Source organism: Galeopterus variegatus, unplaced genomic scaffold, assembly GCF_000696425.1.
Source record: "Galeopterus variegatus unplaced genomic scaffold, G_variegatus-3.0.2 Scaffold2618, whole genome shotgun sequence".
Classification (NCBI taxonomy): Eukaryota; Metazoa; Chordata; class Mammalia; order Dermoptera; family Cynocephalidae; genus Galeopterus; species Galeopterus variegatus.
The window spans coordinates 100,949-122,035 of NW_007728729.1; the positions used below are offsets into that span (position 1 = coordinate 100,949).

The 21,087-nt window shown below is 45.5% G+C and overlaps 1 protein-coding gene across 1 annotated transcript in view; it reads left to right on the top strand.

Moving 5' to 3' along the window:
* Window positions 1-21,087, top strand: part of RNF157 (ring finger protein 157) — an 88,250-nt gene that overhangs the window by 61,770 nt on the left and 5,393 nt on the right. The window contains exons 4-18 of the mRNA XM_008582449.1: window positions 4,082-4,228; window positions 4,671-4,788; window positions 5,236-5,302; window positions 5,585-5,628; window positions 6,014-6,061; window positions 8,253-8,324; window positions 8,881-9,040; window positions 9,206-9,318; window positions 11,520-11,758; window positions 12,586-12,694; window positions 14,533-14,644; window positions 15,306-15,478; window positions 15,750-15,815; window positions 16,683-16,731; window positions 19,142-19,252. Coding sequence (XP_008580671.1) covers window positions 4,082-4,228; window positions 4,671-4,788; window positions 5,236-5,302; window positions 5,585-5,628; window positions 6,014-6,061; window positions 8,253-8,324; window positions 8,881-9,040; window positions 9,206-9,318; window positions 11,520-11,758; window positions 12,586-12,694; window positions 14,533-14,644; window positions 15,306-15,478; window positions 15,750-15,815; window positions 16,683-16,731; window positions 19,142-19,252 — 1,628 coding nt within the window. The remainder of the gene's footprint in view (window positions 1-4,081; window positions 4,229-4,670; window positions 4,789-5,235; window positions 5,303-5,584; window positions 5,629-6,013; window positions 6,062-8,252; window positions 8,325-8,880; window positions 9,041-9,205; window positions 9,319-11,519; window positions 11,759-12,585; window positions 12,695-14,532; window positions 14,645-15,305; window positions 15,479-15,749; window positions 15,816-16,682; window positions 16,732-19,141; window positions 19,253-21,087) is intronic.

Here is a 21,087-nt window from a genome sequence, read left to right on the forward strand (position 1 = left end):
CGCGGTGTGGGCGCGACACCGAGGGTTGCGATCCCGTTACCGGTCACGAAAAAAGACAAAAAGGAAAAAAAAAAAAAAGAAGAAGAATTGAGAAAAAAGGGGAATTTTGCAGATGCCCCAACAAGCCTATATAAAAAGGGAATATTTGAACTTGGGATATAAAATCCTTTTTATTGCTTATGTGTGTGCATTTATTTATTTATTTTGCAACTGGCCAGTGTGGGGATCTGAACCCTTGGCCCTGGTGCTTGGTGTTATCAGCACCACGCTCTAACCAAGTGAACTAACTGGCCAGCCCAATTGCTTATATTTACTTTTGTTTTCCTAATGTCATGTGCCTTTCCTCTAAGGAACTCATAGTGCCCTGGGTTGGTTGTTTAATCCTCACCATCAATATTATCATCAATATTTGCCTTCTTTGTGCAATTCCTGAGGTTGTATAATTTTTAATCTGATGCTGCCCCTGCAAATAGTATGTCTCCTAAGGCTCTCTGGTTCCTGGGAGAGACAAATTTGATTAGGGCAAACCAGAAGTCCTGAATTTTTCTAAATGAACAAAGATGCCTAATTAGCATTAGGAAGTTTCTTTCTGATTTTTGTTTAATATAATAACTTTCTCAAGATATAATTCACATATCATACAATTCACTCATGTTAGTGTACGATTCAGTGTTGTTAGTGAATTCACAGAGTTGTGGATCATTACCACTATCTAATTTTAAAACATTTTCATCATTCCAAAAAGAAACCATATATGCACTAGCGGTCACTCCCCATTGTCCCCAAACTCCTCCTTGCAGCCCTGAGTAACCATTAATTTATTTTATGTCCCTCTTAATTATTATTTTATTTGTCCTTGATGTTTCCTACTGCTTCCTTAGCAATGCTTCTCTCCACATCTGGGGTCAACTCTGGGAACGAGGGAGCCAAGGGGGTACTTGTCAGCTACAGAACAGTCCCCCTGTGCAAGGTGTTCCTACAGAAACAGAGCAGACTGAGCCTAAGAGTCCTTGGGAGCCCGCCCGCTGTCAGCTCCCCTGTCCACTTGGTTTCTCTCTTCACATATGGATGTTCATACATTTGATAGAGATGTGTTCAAGGGCCTGTGCCATTGTGAGGTCCTGGCCCCTTATGTGGTGGCCTGGCTGCAGATTGAGAGTAGAGTGAAGCAGCTGTGATGTGCTGGAAGAACCGGGCCTGGAAGCCAAAGATCAATCTGCCTCCCAGCTCCATGGATGCTTGCTCCAACAAGTCTCTGAGCTTCGGGTTTCCCATCTGATAATCAACCTTACCTTTCATGGTGGTTGTCAAAATTGAATAAGATAACAGAAAGGGAAAACAGCTGGTGTTCAATAAATGTTAAGGTGAAGGGTGTTTTTTTTTGTGTGTATTTGAGATTATGGGAATAGAGTATGTTCTGATTCTCAGATTTCCAGGTAAACCTAGAGATTGAACATCTGCTTCTGCTTCCTCTCAAAACCCTACTAAATAATAATGCAAGTATTTTTTAAAGACATAAATCCACAAAAATAAAAAAGAAAGGCATAAATCCATAAGAATTGGGAGAATGTGAAAGGAGCAACAGCAACAAAATCTTAGAAGCTAGAAACAGATGGTGAATGTTAAATGACTTAGTAGACCTAGGAAATCAGAATCCTGAGCTAGCAGAAGGAAAAGCTGAGAACTTCCCAGTGTATACTGTGATATCCCCCAAAGGATCAGGAATTGGCAGTACCAGCTCCCTCTGGAAGTGAAGGTGGAAAGCTAAAATGGAGAGGATTGGTGGAAAGCCTGCCTAACAGGTAGTCAGATCCTCTCCCTTGTACAACACAGCTAGAACTACCCTTCCCACATCCTGGCAAAATCTGGCATATGACTGACTAGGAAGGTTAAAACAGAGAATCTGTGGATGTGGGGGATGCAGGCACAGCTAAGGGCCAGACTCAGTGCTAAAAACAAGGGGCTAAGTGAATTTAGACAGATCAGATGCTGAGCCCTCTAGCCTGCCTCCCCACTCTGCCCCAGAATGCCAGAAGCCAGGCCATTCATTGTCAGGAGAGAGGAAAACTGTTCTCTGGGAATTGGACCACTGGGTGGGAAAACCTAGGAGACTAGAATTGGAGGTTCCTTGAAAGACCCATATTAGACTACAGTGAAGCCCAGGGTCCCTGAGTCCTGTTATATACTGAATTCTAATCAGCAGTTTCAAATTTCTTAAATATGAGCAGACAGCCAAAGATTCTTAGTTGTGTTAAGGAATGCCTATAATATGAAAAACAGTGGCAAAACAAACCAACAGAAAAAACAACTACTACTAATTGGAAACAAAAACTGCAAGAAGAAAACTTCATTAATAGCCACAGAAACATTAGAGAAGATACTGTCACTTTATTTTATGGATACAATGACACAAAGCATTTAGGAAACAAAAAAGCTCTCTTACCATACCAGGGAGCATGGTATGGTTAAAAAAAAAAAAAAAAAAAAAAAAAAAAAAGCTTTCTTAGAAATTAACATAGCAGCAGAAATGAAACATTCAGTAGAATGGTAGGAAGAAAAGTTGAAATATTTGCTCTAGAAAGTAGAGCAAAAAGATACAAATAATAGAACACCAGTTTACAGGCCTAACATCCAACAGTTCTGGAGAGAACAGAAAATATAGAAGGAAGGAAATCATTAGTGACATACATTATTAATTCTCAGAACCAGAGGGCACAGGTTTCTAAATGGAAAGGAGCACCAAGTGCCCAGCACGATGAATGATAAAGAGGAGCTTTTGTAAGCTGTCAGAAGAAGAAGGATCAGCAGTTGGAACGGCTTCAGACTTCTTGAGAGCAACACTGGGAGCTCAAAGATATGGCAGTGAAGCTTTCAAATGCCTTTTAAAAAGTATTTATGATTAGAATTCTTTGCTCAGCCAAACGTTCGATGAAGTGCAAGTGTAGAATAAAAGCTCTCAAAAAGTTTATCCCCCAACACATCCTTTTTCAGGAAGCTAGTGGAAGAGTGCGTCACCAAAATGAAAGAGTATCCCAAGAAAGAGGAAGACATGAGCTTGCACAGGACAGAGGCAGAAGGGAACCACCAGGATGATGGGGGCTAGGGCGGGATTCCAGGATGGCAGCTGGGTGCCAGGTACAGAGGGCCAGGGATCCAGAGGAAGCAGGTCAGAGGGCTCCAGAAGGGGCCTCCTCAGGAAGATTAAATGAGTGGACCACCCAGAGCATCTGTGTGTCTTGAGAGATTTAGACAGCTGGCAGAGACTTTGGGTCAGAATTTGTGATGACAGCATAGAAAACTAAGCAACTGAAAAACACAAGATGAGCACTAACTCTAAGAAAAAGGTACGCAGGAAAAGAAAAATAATCATAGACTACTCTGTGGCTAACCTGTGAATAATGTTTACATAATCACCATAATACAGACACTAAAGTACTGAACTGATAAAATTGTGATAGAACTACACTAAGGGATGGGAGAGTTCTTATGTGGGGCAGAGTGAGGAAAGAGAAAGAAATCCTCGTTTTCATAGTAGGAAATCAAAACAGATAATGCCTTAAGCTGAAAAATCAAGTTAGCTCAGTTGATTAGGGAACAGCCTTGTAACACCAGGGCCAAGGATTTGGATCCCCATACCAGCCAGATGCTAAAATAATAAATAAATAAAAGTAGTAACCCAAGCATGTTATTTAGAAACATGTGGGTAAATGCCAAAATGATCAGCTTTCAGCTGAAAAAGAGGAAAGAGAAGGAGTAAGACCTGCTGGTTTTTGTAACAAGCCTTGTGGAAACTTTTTAAACTATGTGATTAATAAGTTTAATTAAAATAAAAACTAAAATAAAAAAGTCTGGCAAATGCACAAGGATGTTAATTGTAGCACTGTGCAATATTGGAAATAACCTAAATACCCAACAGTATTGGTAATGAAGAACTCTGCAAATCATTAACAATGAAGATGTAGACCTATGTTTATGATCATGGACAGAAGCCCACATGTATTGTTTTAAAAAAAAAAAAAAGGTAAATTTTAAAATATTGATATGCTGCCTCCCAAATGCTGAGTCTTTTGTGGTTTTCTAGATGTGCTGAGGAAGTGAAGAGCCCTGAGGAAGAGGCCGGCAAAGCAAAAGTCCACTACAATGTCGAGTTCACCTTCGACACAGATGCTCAGGTAGCCATCACCATCTATTATCAAGCCACCGAAGAGTTCCAGAATGGTATTGCCAGGTAAGAACAAGAGGTCAGGTAAGCCGCTTCCTTCCCGGACAGGTAGGGTTCATGTCTTATGCACTCACCTATGGAGGAAAACATGCTTTTCCTATAACCAGGTGAGATCTGGTTCCTGAATGTAGATTTAATTCTACAAAGCCCTCCTCTTTCACCTGTCCCTTCAAATTGTACCATCCTGGTACAGTGGCAGGTGGCAGCATAGCCCTTCAGTCCTTAAGATGCTGTTATAAATCTATTAAGTGACCTTTCTGTGGCTGCGTGGGTTGAAGAGATAAGTTTGATAACATTACCAAAGAAGAGCAAAGGGAATGGGTGATAAAGGAGGCCTTTCTATGCTAGAGCCTGTTGGTAATTGAGAACAGGTATGAGGCAGAGGAAGTTGTCAGGTCCTTCTGGGCTAGGTACTAACTTTTGCTTTGCTTCCCACTTGTATCAACAGCTATATTCCGAAAGACAACAGCCTCCAGTCGGAGACTGTGCACTACAAGCGAGGGGTGTGTCAGCAGTTCTGCCTGCCCTCCCATACCGTGGATCCATCCGAATGGTCTGAAGAGGAGGTGAGCTGCCCCAGTGCGGCTTCCATACAAAGCCCCGGGAGGACCTGGGAGCTTCTGGGGACCTGGGCCCACAGCAAAGAGGCCGTCCAGGTTCCTGGAGACCGCACTCACTTTTCCAACTCATGACCTCTTCCTGCCCTTAGAAGTTCTGCTTATTTCACAGCAAGGATTTACCTACCTTGTTGATTTTTCTATTCCATAGTGGCCCAAGGATACTTTGAGAAAGCCATGCTCAAAGAAAAACACCTGCAGGTTAGAGGGCTTTGCGTCTGTGAGATTTTAAAAATGCAACTGGTGGCCTTTGGTTAAACAGACTTGGGTAGTTACAAGGTTGATAAATGGGAGCAGAGCTGAGGTTAATGCCTCTTGACAGCGCCTCCCTATCTGATGGCTTACTGTGCCATCTACATGTGTTAAGTCCTCTTTTTCTCTTTTCATTCCCTTCAGCTTGGCTTTGATCTGGACCGAGAGGTTTACCCATTAGTGGTCCATGCTGCGGTGGATGAAGGAGATGGTAGGGTGATTTCTGTCTTCTTTTGCTATGCACGCCACCCTTTCGTGGCATAGTCCTGGTAGCAGCTATGGCCCAAGAATGAGCTGTGGATCTCAGTCGGGCAGTTCTGCCTCCTGTCACATGTGTGACCCCAAGCTCCTTAGGCTGATGTTAAGAGTGTTGGGTTACACATAACATGCCCTTCTGGGGACAGCACATTTGGTTTGCAGGGAATCCAGGCAGGTGGTGGGCATCAAGGTGTGGTGTTGGCCTTTTTCATCCGTGTGCCTCCATTTCTTTCAGAGTATTTTGGCCATTGCCATGTACTGCTGGGTACTTTTGAGAAGGTAAGTAGCTTTATGGGTCCTCACTGTATGATGTTTAGCCCTTTCTTTCATGCATGGACATGTGGGAACCTGCCTGCTGGTGGCCTGAGTTCAGCAGAATGGGCCGGCTTGAGAGACTATGGTGGTGTGAACAAGCAGCACCCTGGCCTGTGCTGGGGTCCAGCCCAGCTCTGCCACCAGCTTGCTGCATGACCTTCAGTTCCTTAGGCCTTGGTCTCATTTACTTAAGATGAAAGGGTCAGACTGTGAGACCCTTCGGTATTAGGATTCTGTACTTTCACCCTGTGAGTGTCTAAGAACATATGTAATTGAGAGAAGTATCAAAAGGTATCTGGTGCTGTATTGTCCTCCCTTACTTGTCATAACTATCTTGTTTTCATTCCAGCACACAGATGGGACTTTCTGCATCAAGCCGCTCAAACAGAAACAAGTCGTGAGTATTTGAGGGCCTGGACTTAGTGCCTGCCTGCCTTCCTTCCTTTCTCTCTCTCTTCTTTCTTTCTTTTTATTTTTTGCTAAACATTTTTCTTTCCACCCTCCCTTTCTTTTCTTAATCAAAGAAGAAAAGGAAAAAAAGGAACTGCTTTCCTGTGTTCGAAACTACTTGGGTGTCCTAAAAAGAACACTGATTTTTGGTGTCTTTACTGTTCCAGAATTCTTGGTGTTGAGGTGGCCATTATCTAAGCAAAAGACTTGAGAAATGAAAGGACAGAATTTGTCTCCTGACAATGGGTTTAGGGAGAACTCCTTTGATTTAAAATGCCAGGGTTAGAAACATTTCAAGCAAAAGGATAAAGTACTGGGGTCCAATGAAGGGTCACTTAGAGTTCTTGGCTTAATTCATCCCCCCATTCTCTTTTTAAAATTCAAAGTTTGCTGTCATTCTCCCCCTTCCAGAATGATCAGCAGCTTATGCATATGTCTACTAGAAGTGCTAACCCCACCATGTGCCAGCACTTTTCTTTCCACTCATGCAGAGGTAGGAGGAGGTGTCGTGGAGGTTGAGGGGGAAGAGTGGTGCCAGTGGCATTAGCAAGGGAGGGTGGGTGAGGGGCAGGCCATCATGTGGAGGGAGAGGAGCAGTTGGGTGGGAGGCAGGCTTGGCCTTCATTGAGATGCAAGGAAGGCCCCTATACAGATGGTTGACAGATGTCAGAAATACTACATTATTCATTCTTTTGGGTTAATGAGGTTGATAGTAGTCAATAATACCTTAGTATGAATTATTTGATAATGTCCTTTCCAATGTAATTGCTAGGTTAAAACAAGTTTTAAGAGAGGCAGAAGAGGAAACAAATCTGAGCTCAGGGTACCACTTGGGCAGGCCAGGCCTTGGTGAGTTGCCTCATGGGGGAGGCCTAGTTCTCCAGGAGGCCTGGATAGGATGCAACAGACTCTCAAACTGGAAAGTAGGATATGAAATGAGAGGCAGGCTAGGTCTTAGGGAAGGGGATGTCTGGGAACAGAGGCGAGGCAGAAGAGAGAAGTGGGCTCTTAGACCGAAACAGGGAAGGGCCAGCTTAGGCACTGACATGGACCAGGCTAGTGGGAATGGGATTGGGTATTGGCAGTTGGGGTTTTAAAAAACAGGGCCAAGGGCCGGCCCTGTGGCTCGCTCGGGAGAGTGCGGTGCTGACAACACCAAGGCCGCGGGTTCGGATCCCATATAGGGATGGCCGGCTTGCTCACTGGCTGAGCGTGGTGCTGACAACACCAAGGCCGCGGGTTCGGATCCCATATAGGGATGGCCGGCTTGCTCACTGGCTGAGCGTGGTGCTGACAACACCAAGGCCGCGGGTTCGGATCCCATATAGGGATGGCCGGCTTGCTCACTGGCTGAGCGTGGTGCTGACAACACCAAGGCCGCGGGTTCGGATCCCATATAGGGATGGCCGGCTTGCTCACTGGCTGAGCGTGGTGCTGACAACACCAAGGCCGCGGGTTCGGATCCCATATAGGGATGGCCGGCTTGCTCACTGGCTGAGCGTGGTGCTGACAACACCAAGTCAAGGGTTAAGATCCCCTTACCGGTCATCTTTTTAAAAAAAAAAACAGGGCCAAAAGGGGTAATTTTGCTGCATGTTGAGGATGGGGTGGCATCACATGGTAGGGGGTGTGGGGGTGCACCACCGGCCTCTCCTTCAAGGTCTTGTTATCCCCCTTTGCATGTCCATTTTTCCCTCCCCCTCTTTTTCCTTGCCTATTTCTTTCTTTCTTTCTTTCTTTTTTCCATTACTTTCTCTTTTATAATGTCTGAACTTAAATTTTATCACATAGCTAATGCTTATATTTTGATATATATCTTTCCATCCTTTTTCTAGTCTGTTTCTTTTTTTCTTAACTGTCCAGAATAGTGAGCTTCAGTATAAGAATTATTGTAGCATTTGTGAAATTTTATGTCCCCTGTTGGATTTAATGGTAGGTGAGTTAAACATTTAATTTTTCTTCCCCTCTCAAAGAGAAAACATAAGTAAATAAAAGCATCCTTTACTTGGCTAGGCCTTTGATTTTTTCTCTTGTGAATCAGTAGTCCTTGGTTACCGATGGTGGAGGGTGCGGGGAGTTTCCATTCTTGTCTCACAGTAGAGTCAGCCAGTCCTTGAACTTTTCTGTTTGCTGTTCAGGTAGATGGGGTCAGCTACCTCCTTCAGGAAATCTATGGAATTGAAAACAAGTGCAACACACAAGATTCTAAGGTAAGTTTTGTCCAAAATTCTGAAGGTACTCTTCCCAGGAGGCAGAGTCAGAAATTCTCTGATAAAGCCAGGATCTAGGGATTTAGTGTGCCAAACTATGAAATCAGTTAGGTCCTAGAAGGGCATTTTATTGTTCCTCACTTCAGATTATTATGCTGATATCACTTTGGAAATAGCAAAAGAGGCTGGCGTGGATTTGTCCTTCTGCTACAGAGCTCTGTTCAGCTCGGTTTCCTGTCAGGGTCCTTTCATTGCTGTTTCCTCTTCATCTGTGTGGTCCCCTAGGTCCTTTGAGCTCAGACTGTCAGAGAGGACCAGACGTGAGCCTCATAGGATAAGCTGGAGTGCTTAGTTCCATCCTCTCCACTTTAGATAAACAGTTCTCAGAGCAGTGAAACTAAGTATGCAAAAGTACTGGGTAAACTATAAAGTCCAACATCAGTGTAGGTTTTGTTCTTATTATTCATCTCAGCCCTTCAGCCAAGCTGTCTTGTAAATAAAGTATGGGACATGAAGGGCAATGTGTCATTGGCTAAATTTCTGTCTCCCTGGCCAGGTGGCTGACGACGAAGTGAGTGATAACAGTGCTGAGTGTGTGGTATGTCTCTCAGATGTTCGGGACACCTTGATTCTGCCCTGTCGCCACCTCTGCCTCTGTAACACCTGTGCAGACACCCTGCGCTACCAGGCCAACAACTGCCCCATCTGCCGACTGCGTAAGCCCCAGAGAGGCAGGGGGAGTGGCAGGTGGGAGTGAGGACAAGAAGGACATTTTCTGGCAAAGTGATGAATGCTGGGAGGGATTGTGGTATCTGTCTGGGCTCTTGTTCATCCTTAATCCTGCATCAGGATGTCCTGATTGTCTGTTTTCTTCTTCACAGCCTTCCGGGCACTGCTTCAGATCAGAGCCATGAGGAAAAAATTGGGCCCCTTGTCCCCAACCAGCTTTAACCCCATCATCTCATCCCAGACATCTGACTCTGAAGAGCATTCAGTAAGTTGGGCTCAGAAACACAGCCGCTCTGAATTAAATGCTCTATGGTGTCCTTGCTGGCTTTTTTTTTTTTTTTTTTTTTTCCCCCGCCCTTTTTTAAATGGCGTTGCAGCAAGGACTTAAACCTTGGCACATTGAAGTACTTAGTAGGCCAGCTGTGATCGTGCTGTGTTAAACCAACCAATATTACAACAGAAAATTGAGTACTGGTCATTAAAACTTCCCTTTGCTTCCTTGGGAACGTGTTTTCCAGTTAATGTTTACCATTCCTAGAGCCATCTGCTCACAGTTTCCCTGCAATGGGGTCCAGTTCTGGAACTCACCCAAGTAGAAACAAGGGGATGATTGTTTTGGATTTGAATACAATTTGCTATCTTTATTTGAATCCTTGAAGAAGGTAACTTTTTCTTTATCCCATTTCATGGCTTCAGTGACTGGAAGCCGAGTAGACAAAATAATTGACCTCGGTTTCATAGATTAACCCACTGGTGAGAGATATTTATTATTCAGTGATGGTGTTAGGATAATTAGTTAGCTATTTAGGGAGGGAAAATCACTTTAGCATTTTACTTCTTACCAGATAACAAATAAATTTTAGATGGAGTAACGGGTTAACTATATTAAAAGCAAAGCAAACCAAACAAAACATTGAAAACTTAGAATTAAAAAAAACCTGGAATTAATTATAGATGATTATTTGTTTGACTTTGGTTGGGGGCGGACCATAAGCTTGAAAGCAGTGGAAAACTGGAAAAAAAAAGAACCTGTAGATTTGACCACATAAAAAGTTCAACACTACAGAGGTCTAAAAGGTGACCCAAATTAAAAAACAAACAACAAATTGTTTAAAGAAAAAAAAAGCACAACATATGAGTATATGTAAGAGGAAAGGCTAGTAGTATCTTTGCCATAGCTCATATAAATAAAACAATACATAAATGGGCAAAGGATGTAAACAAAAAATTCTCAAATGAGGAAATATAGCTGGTTAACAATCATTTTTTTAAAGTTCAGGACTGGCTGCTTAGCTCGGTTGCTTAGAATGCAGCCTTATAACCTCAAGGTTACAGGTTTGGATCCCTGTACTGGCCAGCATCACAAAAAAAAAAAAAGGAAAAAAAATTTGATTCCATTAAAAATCAACAATATGCAAAATAAAATAAGATACCATTTTTCACCTTTCAAATTGAAAAACTTTCCTTTTTAAAGGTACTCCATGCTGGCAGAGAGGCAATCAAAATGGGAATTCTGTACTGCTTATAGGAGTATAACTGGAAAGGGCATTGAAAATTCAAAACAAAACAGCTGTATATATCAAGAGCCTTCAAAAACATTTATACCTAGTAGTCTAAGGTCTAAGAATTTAATACCAATAAAATAATCTGGAGTAAGATTTATATACAAGGATGTTCATCACAACATTTACAATAAGACATGTTGGATACAACTAAATACCCAGCACTTATAAAATAGTTCAGAAACTTATGTTGTCTATGAAAAGGGGATGTATATGGAAGAGGTTTCAAAGACATAGGAAAATATTCACGTTCAGTGAAGTAAGGAGGATATAAAATTGTTACTTACAGATTGATCATAACTGTGTAAATAGTTCAAAGAAAAGAAAATTGTAAGAAAATACACCAGAATGCCAACAAAAGTTACTTTGGGTGATTTGATTATTTGTGATTTTTTTCCCTTGCTTCTACTTTTATGCATTTTCTAAATTCCCTGTAATGAATATATATTTTATTAAAATCAGGAAAAAAGGGCCACAAAATACATACTGTGTAATGTTGAATATACTAATTATCTTGATTTGAGCATCACATATTGCATACAGGTATTAATATTCAACACTGTACCCTACAGATATGTACTATCAGTTATGTTTTGATAAAAAAAAAAAAGAAATTCCTAACCCTATTATAACACCCTTCAAATTAGGAGGGGGTTTATTATACAGTCTATGAAAGCAAGGGCAATGCAGCTTTCTGGTTTCTAAATAAATGTGGTACATACTAGGAATCTGTGATTCTTTGACATTTTATCTTTTCTCTGCCTCTAATGCTGAGGATATTTTTGCCAGACACCCCAGACCAGATGTAAAAGAAAACATTTTTTAGTGTAGAGTAAGAAACATGATCAAGCCATACAGCAAAATGTACTTAATTAATTTTTCAACCTGTCTCTGATTCCCCTAGTCCTCAGAGAATATTCCACCAGGTTATGAAGTGGTGTCTCTCCTGGAGGCCCTCAATGGGCCCCTCACCCCATCCCCAGCAGTCCCTCCACTTCACGTGCTTGGGGATGGCCACCTCTCAGGAATGCTACCTTCATATGGCAGCGATGGCCACCTGCCCCCTGTCAGGACGCTCTCCCCACTTGACCGCCTGTCTGACTGCAGCAGCCAAGGACTCAAGCTCAAAAAAAGTCTTTCCAAGTGAGTAGCAGTGCTCAACAGCATTGTCCCTAGGGTCCTTGATGAACACTTTCAACCCATCGTACTCCTGCTGCAGGCTGGAGCAAGTCCTGGGGCCCTGGGACATACTAGACCCTCTGGGCTGTTCCCAGAGCTGCTTAGTCTCACAAAAGACCTGAGGTGAACCCTTGGGAGGAAGATTACCCATACATTAAGAAATGAAAGTAAGGCTGGGCAGTTAGCTCAATTGGTTAGACCACAGTCTTATAACACAAGGTCACAGGTTCGGATCCCCATACTGACCAGCTGCCAAAAAAAAAAATGGTATGTTAGATAATTAGGAGAATTGATTAGACAGATATCTTACATGTGCTTTCTTTTCTGGGGGGCAGGGATTGGGGTACAGGGAAGAGGACATGGAGCACTGTGGATAGGGCCTGAATGGTGGAGAGCATCCCTTAGTCTGAAGGCTGAAGGAAACGGGATCTGTATCTTTTAACCATTTAAAGTTGTGACAAGGTTTCTGTGGCAGAGTAAAGGAGAGTATTTTACAGATGAAAATACTGAGACCCTGAAAATGTCAGTGATTCATCCCAAGTATAGACAGCAAGTCATTGAACGAGGTAAAGGTAAATGTTAGAGTTGCTGACACCCAGAAGAGGTCTCAGTCCCTCTCTGGTTCTCTTCCCCTCCTCTCTTCTCCTCCTCCTTAAGATTTGGATTTCCTCTTCAATTCCCCTCCCGTAGGTCCTCCTCTTCCTATGAAGTCTGGTTAATGGAATACAGGGTAAATTCCATTCTTTAAATGGATATTGGATACAGCTGCTTTTCCCTCTGGACTTTTACAGATCCATTTCCCAAAATTCCTCCGTGTTGCATGAAGAGGAAGATGAACGTTCTTGCAGTGAGTCGGAGACACAGCTCTCTCAGAGACCATCAGCTCATCATCTCAGAGAGGTAACTTACATTCTTCTCCCTTTCTTGGGTGTTGGGCTCCAGGTACTTTCCTCCTACCTCCATGGCTGTTTATGTCCATCTGCTTTCATTCATTCATCAAACACCTTTTTAATACCCTCTGAGGTAGCAGCTAAGCTTTTGTTAGATTCATTTGTTCAATAATATATGGAGTCAGTATTATTTACCAGGCCTGTCTGCGCATGGCTGTTTATGTCCATCTGCTTTCATTCATTCATCAAACACCTTTTTAATACCCTCTGAGGTAGCAGCTAAGGTTTTGTTAGATTCATTTGTTCAATAATATATGGAGTCAGTATTATTTACCAGGCCTGTCTGCTGAGGATGGTTGCAATGAAGAAACTACAAAAGTCCCTGCCCTCATGGCACTTGTATTCTTGCTAGTTGGGGTGGGGGTTGATACAAAGACAATAAGCAAAAAACGTGGGTGTGTCAGATGGTCCTGTGGATCAGTGTGTCAGCCGAGGGGAAAGGGGTACCCAGCCTAGAAGTGGGGTTACCGTTTTAAAAGTGGTCCAGGAACAGAGACTGAAGGTGGTGGGAGAGCAAGTGATGCAGATATACGAGAACAAGGACCCCAGGCATAGGGCAGCAGGTGGAAGGCACTGAGGCCGTGTGCTGGGAGGCCAGTGCGTAAGTGGAAGGCTGGCATTTTCTACACTGTGCATCCTTCACAGACTTTACTTAACAGAGGGTTATTATCTGTCTACTGTCTGTAGGTGCTGAGCTAGGTACAGCAGGACATACAAAGATAATAAAGTGTCCCTGTCCTTAGGAGCTCAGGTCTAGCTAGGACAGGACATGTACATGAATCATAGCTCCATACCTGGCATGTTGCTCTTGTTCAGTAACTATTTGTTGAATGAATGAACAAATGAATTAGTTTTAACTGCAGAAAATAAGTGCACCCAAAACAGGGACAATAAAGTGCTGTGGCAGAGAGGTACAAGATTACCATAAGTGGAGGAAATCAGAAAAGTGTTATAGAGGAGCAGCCTTTGAGTTGAATCTTGAAATGTTTTAGACATGGAAGAAAGGTGAGAGAAACCTCCAGGTAGTGGGGGGACGGTGTAGGCAGAGGCTCATGGCAGGCCAGTGATACAGTGAGAGCTGGGCTCCCCCAGGGCAGCTTGATAGGGTGTGTAGACTGGGTTAGGCAGGAGACAGACAGAGCCAGGAACCGGTCTTGGTGGCCCAGGCTGGAGGGAATGCCTGGAGAGGAGAGAGCAGATTGTGGAGATACAGTCAGTAGAACTTTGCATCTACTTGGGACGGGTGAGGTGTGTGCTCAGGTGACTGACAGATGGGGGTCAGGGTCACAGATGGGGTGTGGGAGGAGTCAGCTTGGGGAAGAAAGGCATTGTTTGTTTGAGACCGATTGAGCTGGAACTAACTGGGTGTCCACATCCATTCTGCAGGCAGTGAGCCCTCTGCGGGTTTTCTATTCTTTTCCTTCAGAAGGAAAGTTGTTCAAATCCCAGGGAAACCTGGGGTGTCCCCATGTCACAGCTGCTACGAGACCTGTGTCACCTGAGCTGCAATCTTTGTATGGCCCCAGCAGATGCTTTGCCTCAGGCAGGAGGTGCTGACTGAAATGTGCCCTCCCCTGGGAGACAGCCATCCAGGCGGGGCTGAGGTGGAGTGACAACAGGAGAGAAGCTGGCACTTCCTCTATGTGCCACTCACGTCGACTGGCAGTAGGGGGCCTTAGCTCCTCCCAGTGCCCCTTTCCTCCTCACCCCTACCCAGGAACCCTGCCCTTACCTTCTTCTCCAGCACGTTCGACTTGTGCTCACTCAGTGTCCTCCCACACTCCCCAGGAATGTGGTGTCACTCCAGAAAGCGAAAATCTCACCTTGTCATCATCGGGAGCTATCGACCAGTCATCTTGCACAGGGACGCCTCTCTCTTCCACAATTTCCTCCCCAGAAGGTACAGATGGGTGCAGGGGGCAGCTGCACATTTTTTCCACTCAACCGAGTCCACAGTTGTCCTGGTTTTGTCTCCAGGAATGGACTTGGGAGCAGTGAGCCAATATCTGAGCTGCTTGACTTACATAGGCCCCGACTTGAGAGGGAAGGGGACTTGCTCTTCTACGATGGGACGGGACAGTGGGCTTACCCTGTGCTAGGGGAGATCAGTTCTCTTAGTCCCAGTCCTGCCATCATCAGATTTCCTTTAAATTGCAACAGGGAAAAGCAAATCCCTGGTCCCTGAGGTTGAGTTCTGAGCTTTGACATATGAAGGAGCAGAATCTTGGAAAACCTTAAACCTAAAATCTTCTTTAGGGGAGGGTGAGATAAGGCCACAGTTCTCCTCACTGCCTGAGTGCAGGAGAGAGCTCTGCTCCTCATTAAGTCTGTAGAAACTATGCCTGACGTCTCTCTCCTTCCTCCAACTTCTGTCTCCAAAGACCCTGCCAGTAGCAGTCTGGCCCAGTCGGTCATGTCCATGGCGTCCTCCCAGATCAGCACTGACACGGTCTCCTCCATGTCTGGCTCCTACGTCGCCCCTGGCACGGCTCTGCTCCTCATTAAGTCTGTAGAAACTATGCCTGACGTCTCTCTCCTTCCTCCAACTTCTGTCTCCAAAGACCCTGCCAGTAGCAGTTTGGCCCAGTCGGTCATGTCCATGGCTTCCTCCCAGATCAGCACTGACACGGTCTCCTCCATGTCTGGCTCCTACGTCGCCCCTGGCACTGAAGAGGAGGGAGAAGCTCTCCCTTCCCCCCAGGCTGCCTGCAGGGCCCCCTCAGAGGAAGGAGAGGTAAGGGAAGGGCACAAGGACCATGCTTGCTTCCCTGTGCTTTGCATACGTGTCCGAAGTAACTTAACAAAAGGTCTACCAGAGATGGCCGCAGAGCCCCCAAAGTGCTTGGGAGGAGTGCTGTGGAAAACAAGACATTCCCTTAGATTGGACTCTTCTGCTCAGCCCTAATTTTGTACTGAAGAAGACGGGGGTTGGGTTTGCTGTTATGAACGTATGCTAGGAGAGCCTGTGCTAACTGTGCCCTGGGTCTTCATTGCTTTTTTTGCAGGGGATGCCAGTGGAGTCTCCGGATAGCAACTTTGCTGACCTCCCAGCAGGAGGGCAGGATGCAGAGGTAACCCCTTCCCCAGCAGTGGCCGGGGGTGCCAGTGAGGACACAGCATTGCAGCCCTCCTGGGTGGCGAGCCCAGGTCACTTAGAAGTGGAGTGTGGGATGGCAGCAAAAGCAGCTGCCCTCTCTGGCCTGTGGACTGACTGGGCAGCAGAGGCCACTGGTTCTAAGCAAGATTGGCGTGGAGTGAGGTCAAGAAGGAACTTTCTGGGCCAGCCCCTGGGCCTTGAGAATGTGTTGGCCTTCGTTCATCTAGTTTGCACAGGGTGACTATGTCGCAGGTGCTCCCTAGCACTAGGGCACATGCAGGCCTGAGTGGCAAGGTTTCTGCCTCCCCCACCTACTCCCCCCATCCAGGAGCCCCATCCAGTGGGCAGACAGGATTACGGTTCAGTGCGAGGAGTACCTTCACCATGGTGTTTGTGGCATGCCATGGAATGCCCGGCTCACAGTGACGGTTCTAGAAGTTTTCTGGAGCCAGCTGCTCTCAAAGGAGAATTTGGACGTAGTTTGGGATCCTAAGAGACTTCTGAAAGTTTTATGATCTCACGATTTGCTTTTTCATTTAATAGCTTTTATTTCCACCGAAGAGAAACAATATTGCTAAGCTATTAACAAGGGTATTCCTGACAGACCATCCAAGCATATATCTATAATGCGGCTCAGACCTGGTCCCTGTAGGTCAGTCGTGCCTCACCGGGCAAACTCTGCCTCTGCTAAGCCTTCTGGGCATATTAAAGAAGAGAAATGTACACTATTAACGTAGGCCCTGGAGTCAGATGCCATTAGGATGATTAGTTCTGCCTCCAGCCGATCCGTGTACTCATTTTACTTGCTTTACAGACTCATAGGGCCTTCCTTCTGTCCTAGGGAAACGATGTCATAGAGGAAGAGGATGGATCACCCACACAAGAAGATGGTAAAAGTCCCGGTCCTTTGTTTCCTCTTATATTTCTTTCCTGGGTATTCTTTTTTTTTTTAAAAGATGACCGGTAAGGGGATCTCAACCCTTGGCTTGGTGTTGTCAGCACCACGCTCAGCCAGTGAGTGAACCAGCCATCCCTATATAGGATCCGAACCCGCGGCCTTGGTGTTACCAGCACCGCACTCTACCGAGTGAGCCACGGGCTGGCCCTTTTTTTTTGTCTTTTGTCTTTTTCCATGTCCGGCAACGGATCGCAACCCTCAGTGTCACCCCCGCACCGGACCGGGACCGGCAACGGGATTGCAACCCTCGGTGTTGCTCCCGCGCCTCGCTCAGCCAGTGAGCGGGAACCGGTCTGTATGTGGGATCCGAACCCTCGGGCGGGAGCGCCGCCGCGCTTCCCAAGCGGCGCACTATCCAGTGCGCCACCGGGCCGGCCCCCTGGGTATTCTTTTAAGAGTAAAGAAAGGGGTGCGGCGTGACTTGGTGGCACTGCTCAGCTGTGTAGCTGTTGGGGGAAAGGTTGTCTCTCAATGGCACATCAAAGCAAGAAGGTTATCAGTGACCTCAGTGACCTTCCCAGCTCATTCTGAGACTCAGAGCCAGGGATGTCAGGGTGAGGATGCTGCAGAAGGCATGTATAGTTCTACATTTACATTTAGTAGATTCTGGAGCTTCTTGGGTAATGCCTGTCGCCTGCCTTCCTGTGCAGCTTTCCAGCTGAGCCCCACCAAGCTGCTCTAGCAGCCCCGATATGGAGCAGCAGTAGCAGTTTCTTCCATTTGGGAGGGAGAACTATTTGAGCTGGTCGGGTTTTGCTTTAGTGAAGAAAATGGTTGGCGTCACTGTAAAAAAAGGGGTCTCAGGAGCCAGCAGACACATTAAAGTTGTCGTTAGGAAACAGATACGAGTTTCTTCAGCAGCTTATCTTAGCCAAGTATTTTGTAGTCTGTTGTAATGATTTTTTTTTTAATTTAAATTTTTATTTTGTCAATATACAATATATATGATTATTATGGCCCATCACCGACACCTCCCGCCCTCCTCCCTCTCTCCCCTCCCCCCCAAGAATGTCCTGTAATGATTTTTTTTTACCATAGTTCAGTCTTCAATTATATCTTCAGTTGGAAGAATTTTGTTTCTAGTAAGGCTAGAAAAGAAAGAATGACCTACAGAGCAAGGAAATAGGAAGAAGGGGGCTGGAAAAGTCACCCTGGGCAGGGGGCACTGCATGTTCCAGAAGCCAGACTCTTCCCTCTGCTGCTGGAGATGCCTCCTGCAGAGGGCACCTCCAGAGCACACGTGTGCGATGTCATCCCAGTCGCTTCTGCTTTAGCGCTGGCCATTGCTTGGGGAGTGTCAGGGGGTATGCATGCAGACTGGACAGCTCCCCCTGGCCTTGGAGCCTGAAGGAAAGGATGGGGCCATGAGGCTGGGCCTCCCGCACACTCTTGCACACCAGCCCAAGCAGGTCTGCAAGCTTCACTGACCTCATTGATGACTTCAGTGCTCAAAGTTCCATAGTTATCCTTTCTGATTGTTTTCCCCGTAGAATATTTGCTTCTAAAAAGTGCAGCATGGAGTGGCTGGTTAGCTCACTTGGTTAGAGCGTGGTGCTGATAACACCAAGGTCAAGGGTTTGGATCCTCTTACCAGCCAGCTGCCAAAAAAAAGGTGCAGAAAGGCCAGGTTTGTTTCTGCCTGACATTCTCCAGCCCACACTGCGGGTTTATGTCTTCTTATCTCCCTTTCACCAAGGGAAAAAAAGAAGGGGAACTTGGAAAATAACTTCTAAAACTTTCCCCATCCCCTCTTACCTGTCTGTAGGTTTCTGGTTAGTCAGTTGAAACATACTCAAAATAACGGCTTAGGTCTCAGAAGAACTTTAATCATAATTTTGTGAATGTGGTCATTCTGATTTGGCATGCAAAATTATGGAACCTAAGACCTTTAGTTGTTGCTTTATGTATGCATCATTTTGCAGAGCCTTGTGGTCATGAACATACCCAGTTTGCCCCGAGATAGACACTGGCATGAGCAGGGTGATCCCATTGGTTTTCTGTAGCGCCTGTCAGCCACAGTCTCACTGGCCTGGCCACTGGCAGAGCTCTGCCTGCTGTTGTGGTTCTCTGTTGAGCCTGTGTCCCACAGCCCTCCCGGTGATCTGACCTATTAGAGAACAGCAGATGGAAAGGGGCCAATTAGGGAGACAGCAGGATGGCACGAGAACACAGACATGCCCACACAATTTGACCCCCTTTTTGTCCACTCTTTACCGACTTATAGTCTTTTTTAACATATGATTTGACTTTTTTGTCTCCATTTTTAAAATTTTTATTTTAAGGACAGCAAAGCAGAGAAAAACATAGCCAGCCCCTCTCTAACTGCATTAACTCCGTTACAGGCCAGAGGACATGCGTATTTCTAGGTATGGAGTGTGACAATAACAATGACTTTGACATCGCAAGCGTGAAAGCACTGGACAATAAGCTGTGCTCTGAGGTCTGCTTACCCGGTGAGTGGCAGTCTGCTGAACATGAACTTGGTGGGAGATGATGCCTCTGCCCTTATCCCTGCGCTCACCCTGTACACCCACCTCCTGCTCTGCAGTTCCTGCCAAGAAGGCCTGGGATGTGCTAAGATGCTGGAGACCAGTTGCTGAAAGGAAGTGATGTGGTCTCGGGAGGGTCCTCGAGCTTTTTGCAAAGAGTTACCCCTGCTCTGAGTGAGAATATTGGGATAGGAAGAAAGGAGCAAAAATTCCTCTTCTCACAATTCAGACTAACCATGCTCCCCTCCATCACAGGCTTGCAGATACCATGTCAGTGGCCTGGTCTTGTTTCCATCAGCAGGAAGTGTGTGCAGACAAATACCATGTCTCTGCAAAGGCCTTGGAAAGAGAGCCTGAGCCCTTTAAAAGTGAAGTTGTAGTTCCTCAGAAGAAATGTGTGTAAGTTAGGATCAAAGAGGAATTTGACAGCCAGCATTTTATAGGCTAGTGAATGACTTTGTGACCCAGTGAGTTCTGCATTACCCGTTACATAGTACATGTTAGATTTGGATCCCAAAGGAGAGGTCAGGGGTCAGGTGTGACTGTACTCCCTGGATCTCTATCTTTAAATTTGGTCAGGTTGTCGGTGTGCCCTTTATTCACTCGTTACATAGTACATGTTAGATTTGGATCCCAAAGGAGAGGTCAGGGGTCAGGTGTTACTGTACTCCCTGGATCTCTATCTTTAAATTTGGTCAGGTTGTCGGTGTGCCCTTTATTCACTCTCATGATTCCACACTGAACCTAGCATGATTTGTCATGAAGGAACCATGTTAATCACTCTTGAGCACTGACCTCCTTCTACTCCATGTGCTTGTTCAAGGGCTCCAAGTCTTGCTCAAATGGACTCGGTCAAGTGTTCCCTCCTGGTATTACTGTAGAGATTGTCCTTTACATTGTGCCATTTGTAATCTTCTTAAACATCCCCTGAATGAAGACATGCTTCAGCTTCAGAACAGCCACACCATGGGTCCAGTGCTTTTTACTTGCTCAGCGAAGTGGCTGGAGGTGTTGCCACATGACCTCCCGTGGTTGCCACTGTCCATCAGCCTGTGCAGGACACAGTCCCAGCACGCTCTGGCCCCATACAGGCTGTGGCAGGGGAAGCCAGAATTCTCAGGAGACACTTTCTGCAGCCTTTAAAGGGCTCTTTGGCCATTTTCTATTTAGTTTGTCCTGAAGATACTGCCCAGGTCTCTTTGTCTTTACTAGGGCCAAAAGAGGCGGTATCACCTGCTTCTCCTGCACAGGCCCAGGGAAGACTTCCTCCCTGCCTGCTGGTGGAGGAGGGAGCATTGGCCATGTGACCAGCCTCCTGCCAGTTAGAACTCAACTGGAGCTGCTGGGGCCCAGGGTCCACTTCGCTCCTAGCCTTCCCACTCCTGACCTTGCTTCCGTCTGTCCATTTGTGTTCCACATCTTTTTGCCAAGTGTAAACCTGTCTGGTTTATTTTTAAGTTCATTTATGTTATCTAGACTACATGTGAAAGTTCATGTTCACTCTGTGCCAACACTGTCCTCCCTGCCTATGCTTAGCCCTGACACCAAGCTTGCTGGGCGTGCGCATATCTGAGAGGCTCCTGCTTTGGGCTGTAAACAAGGTTTCCATTCCCAAGTGTCAAGGGCCTGTATTCAATACACTAAGATTTTCCAAGAAAAAATATTTGTGGGAATATATTAATTTTTGTTCAGCAATAGTGGGAATGCTCTGTGGCAAGGGTTAGAGGAAGGATGTGTCTTTCCTTTTTTTTTTTTTCGTGTCCGGCAACGGATCGCAACCCTCAGTGTCGCGCCCGTAC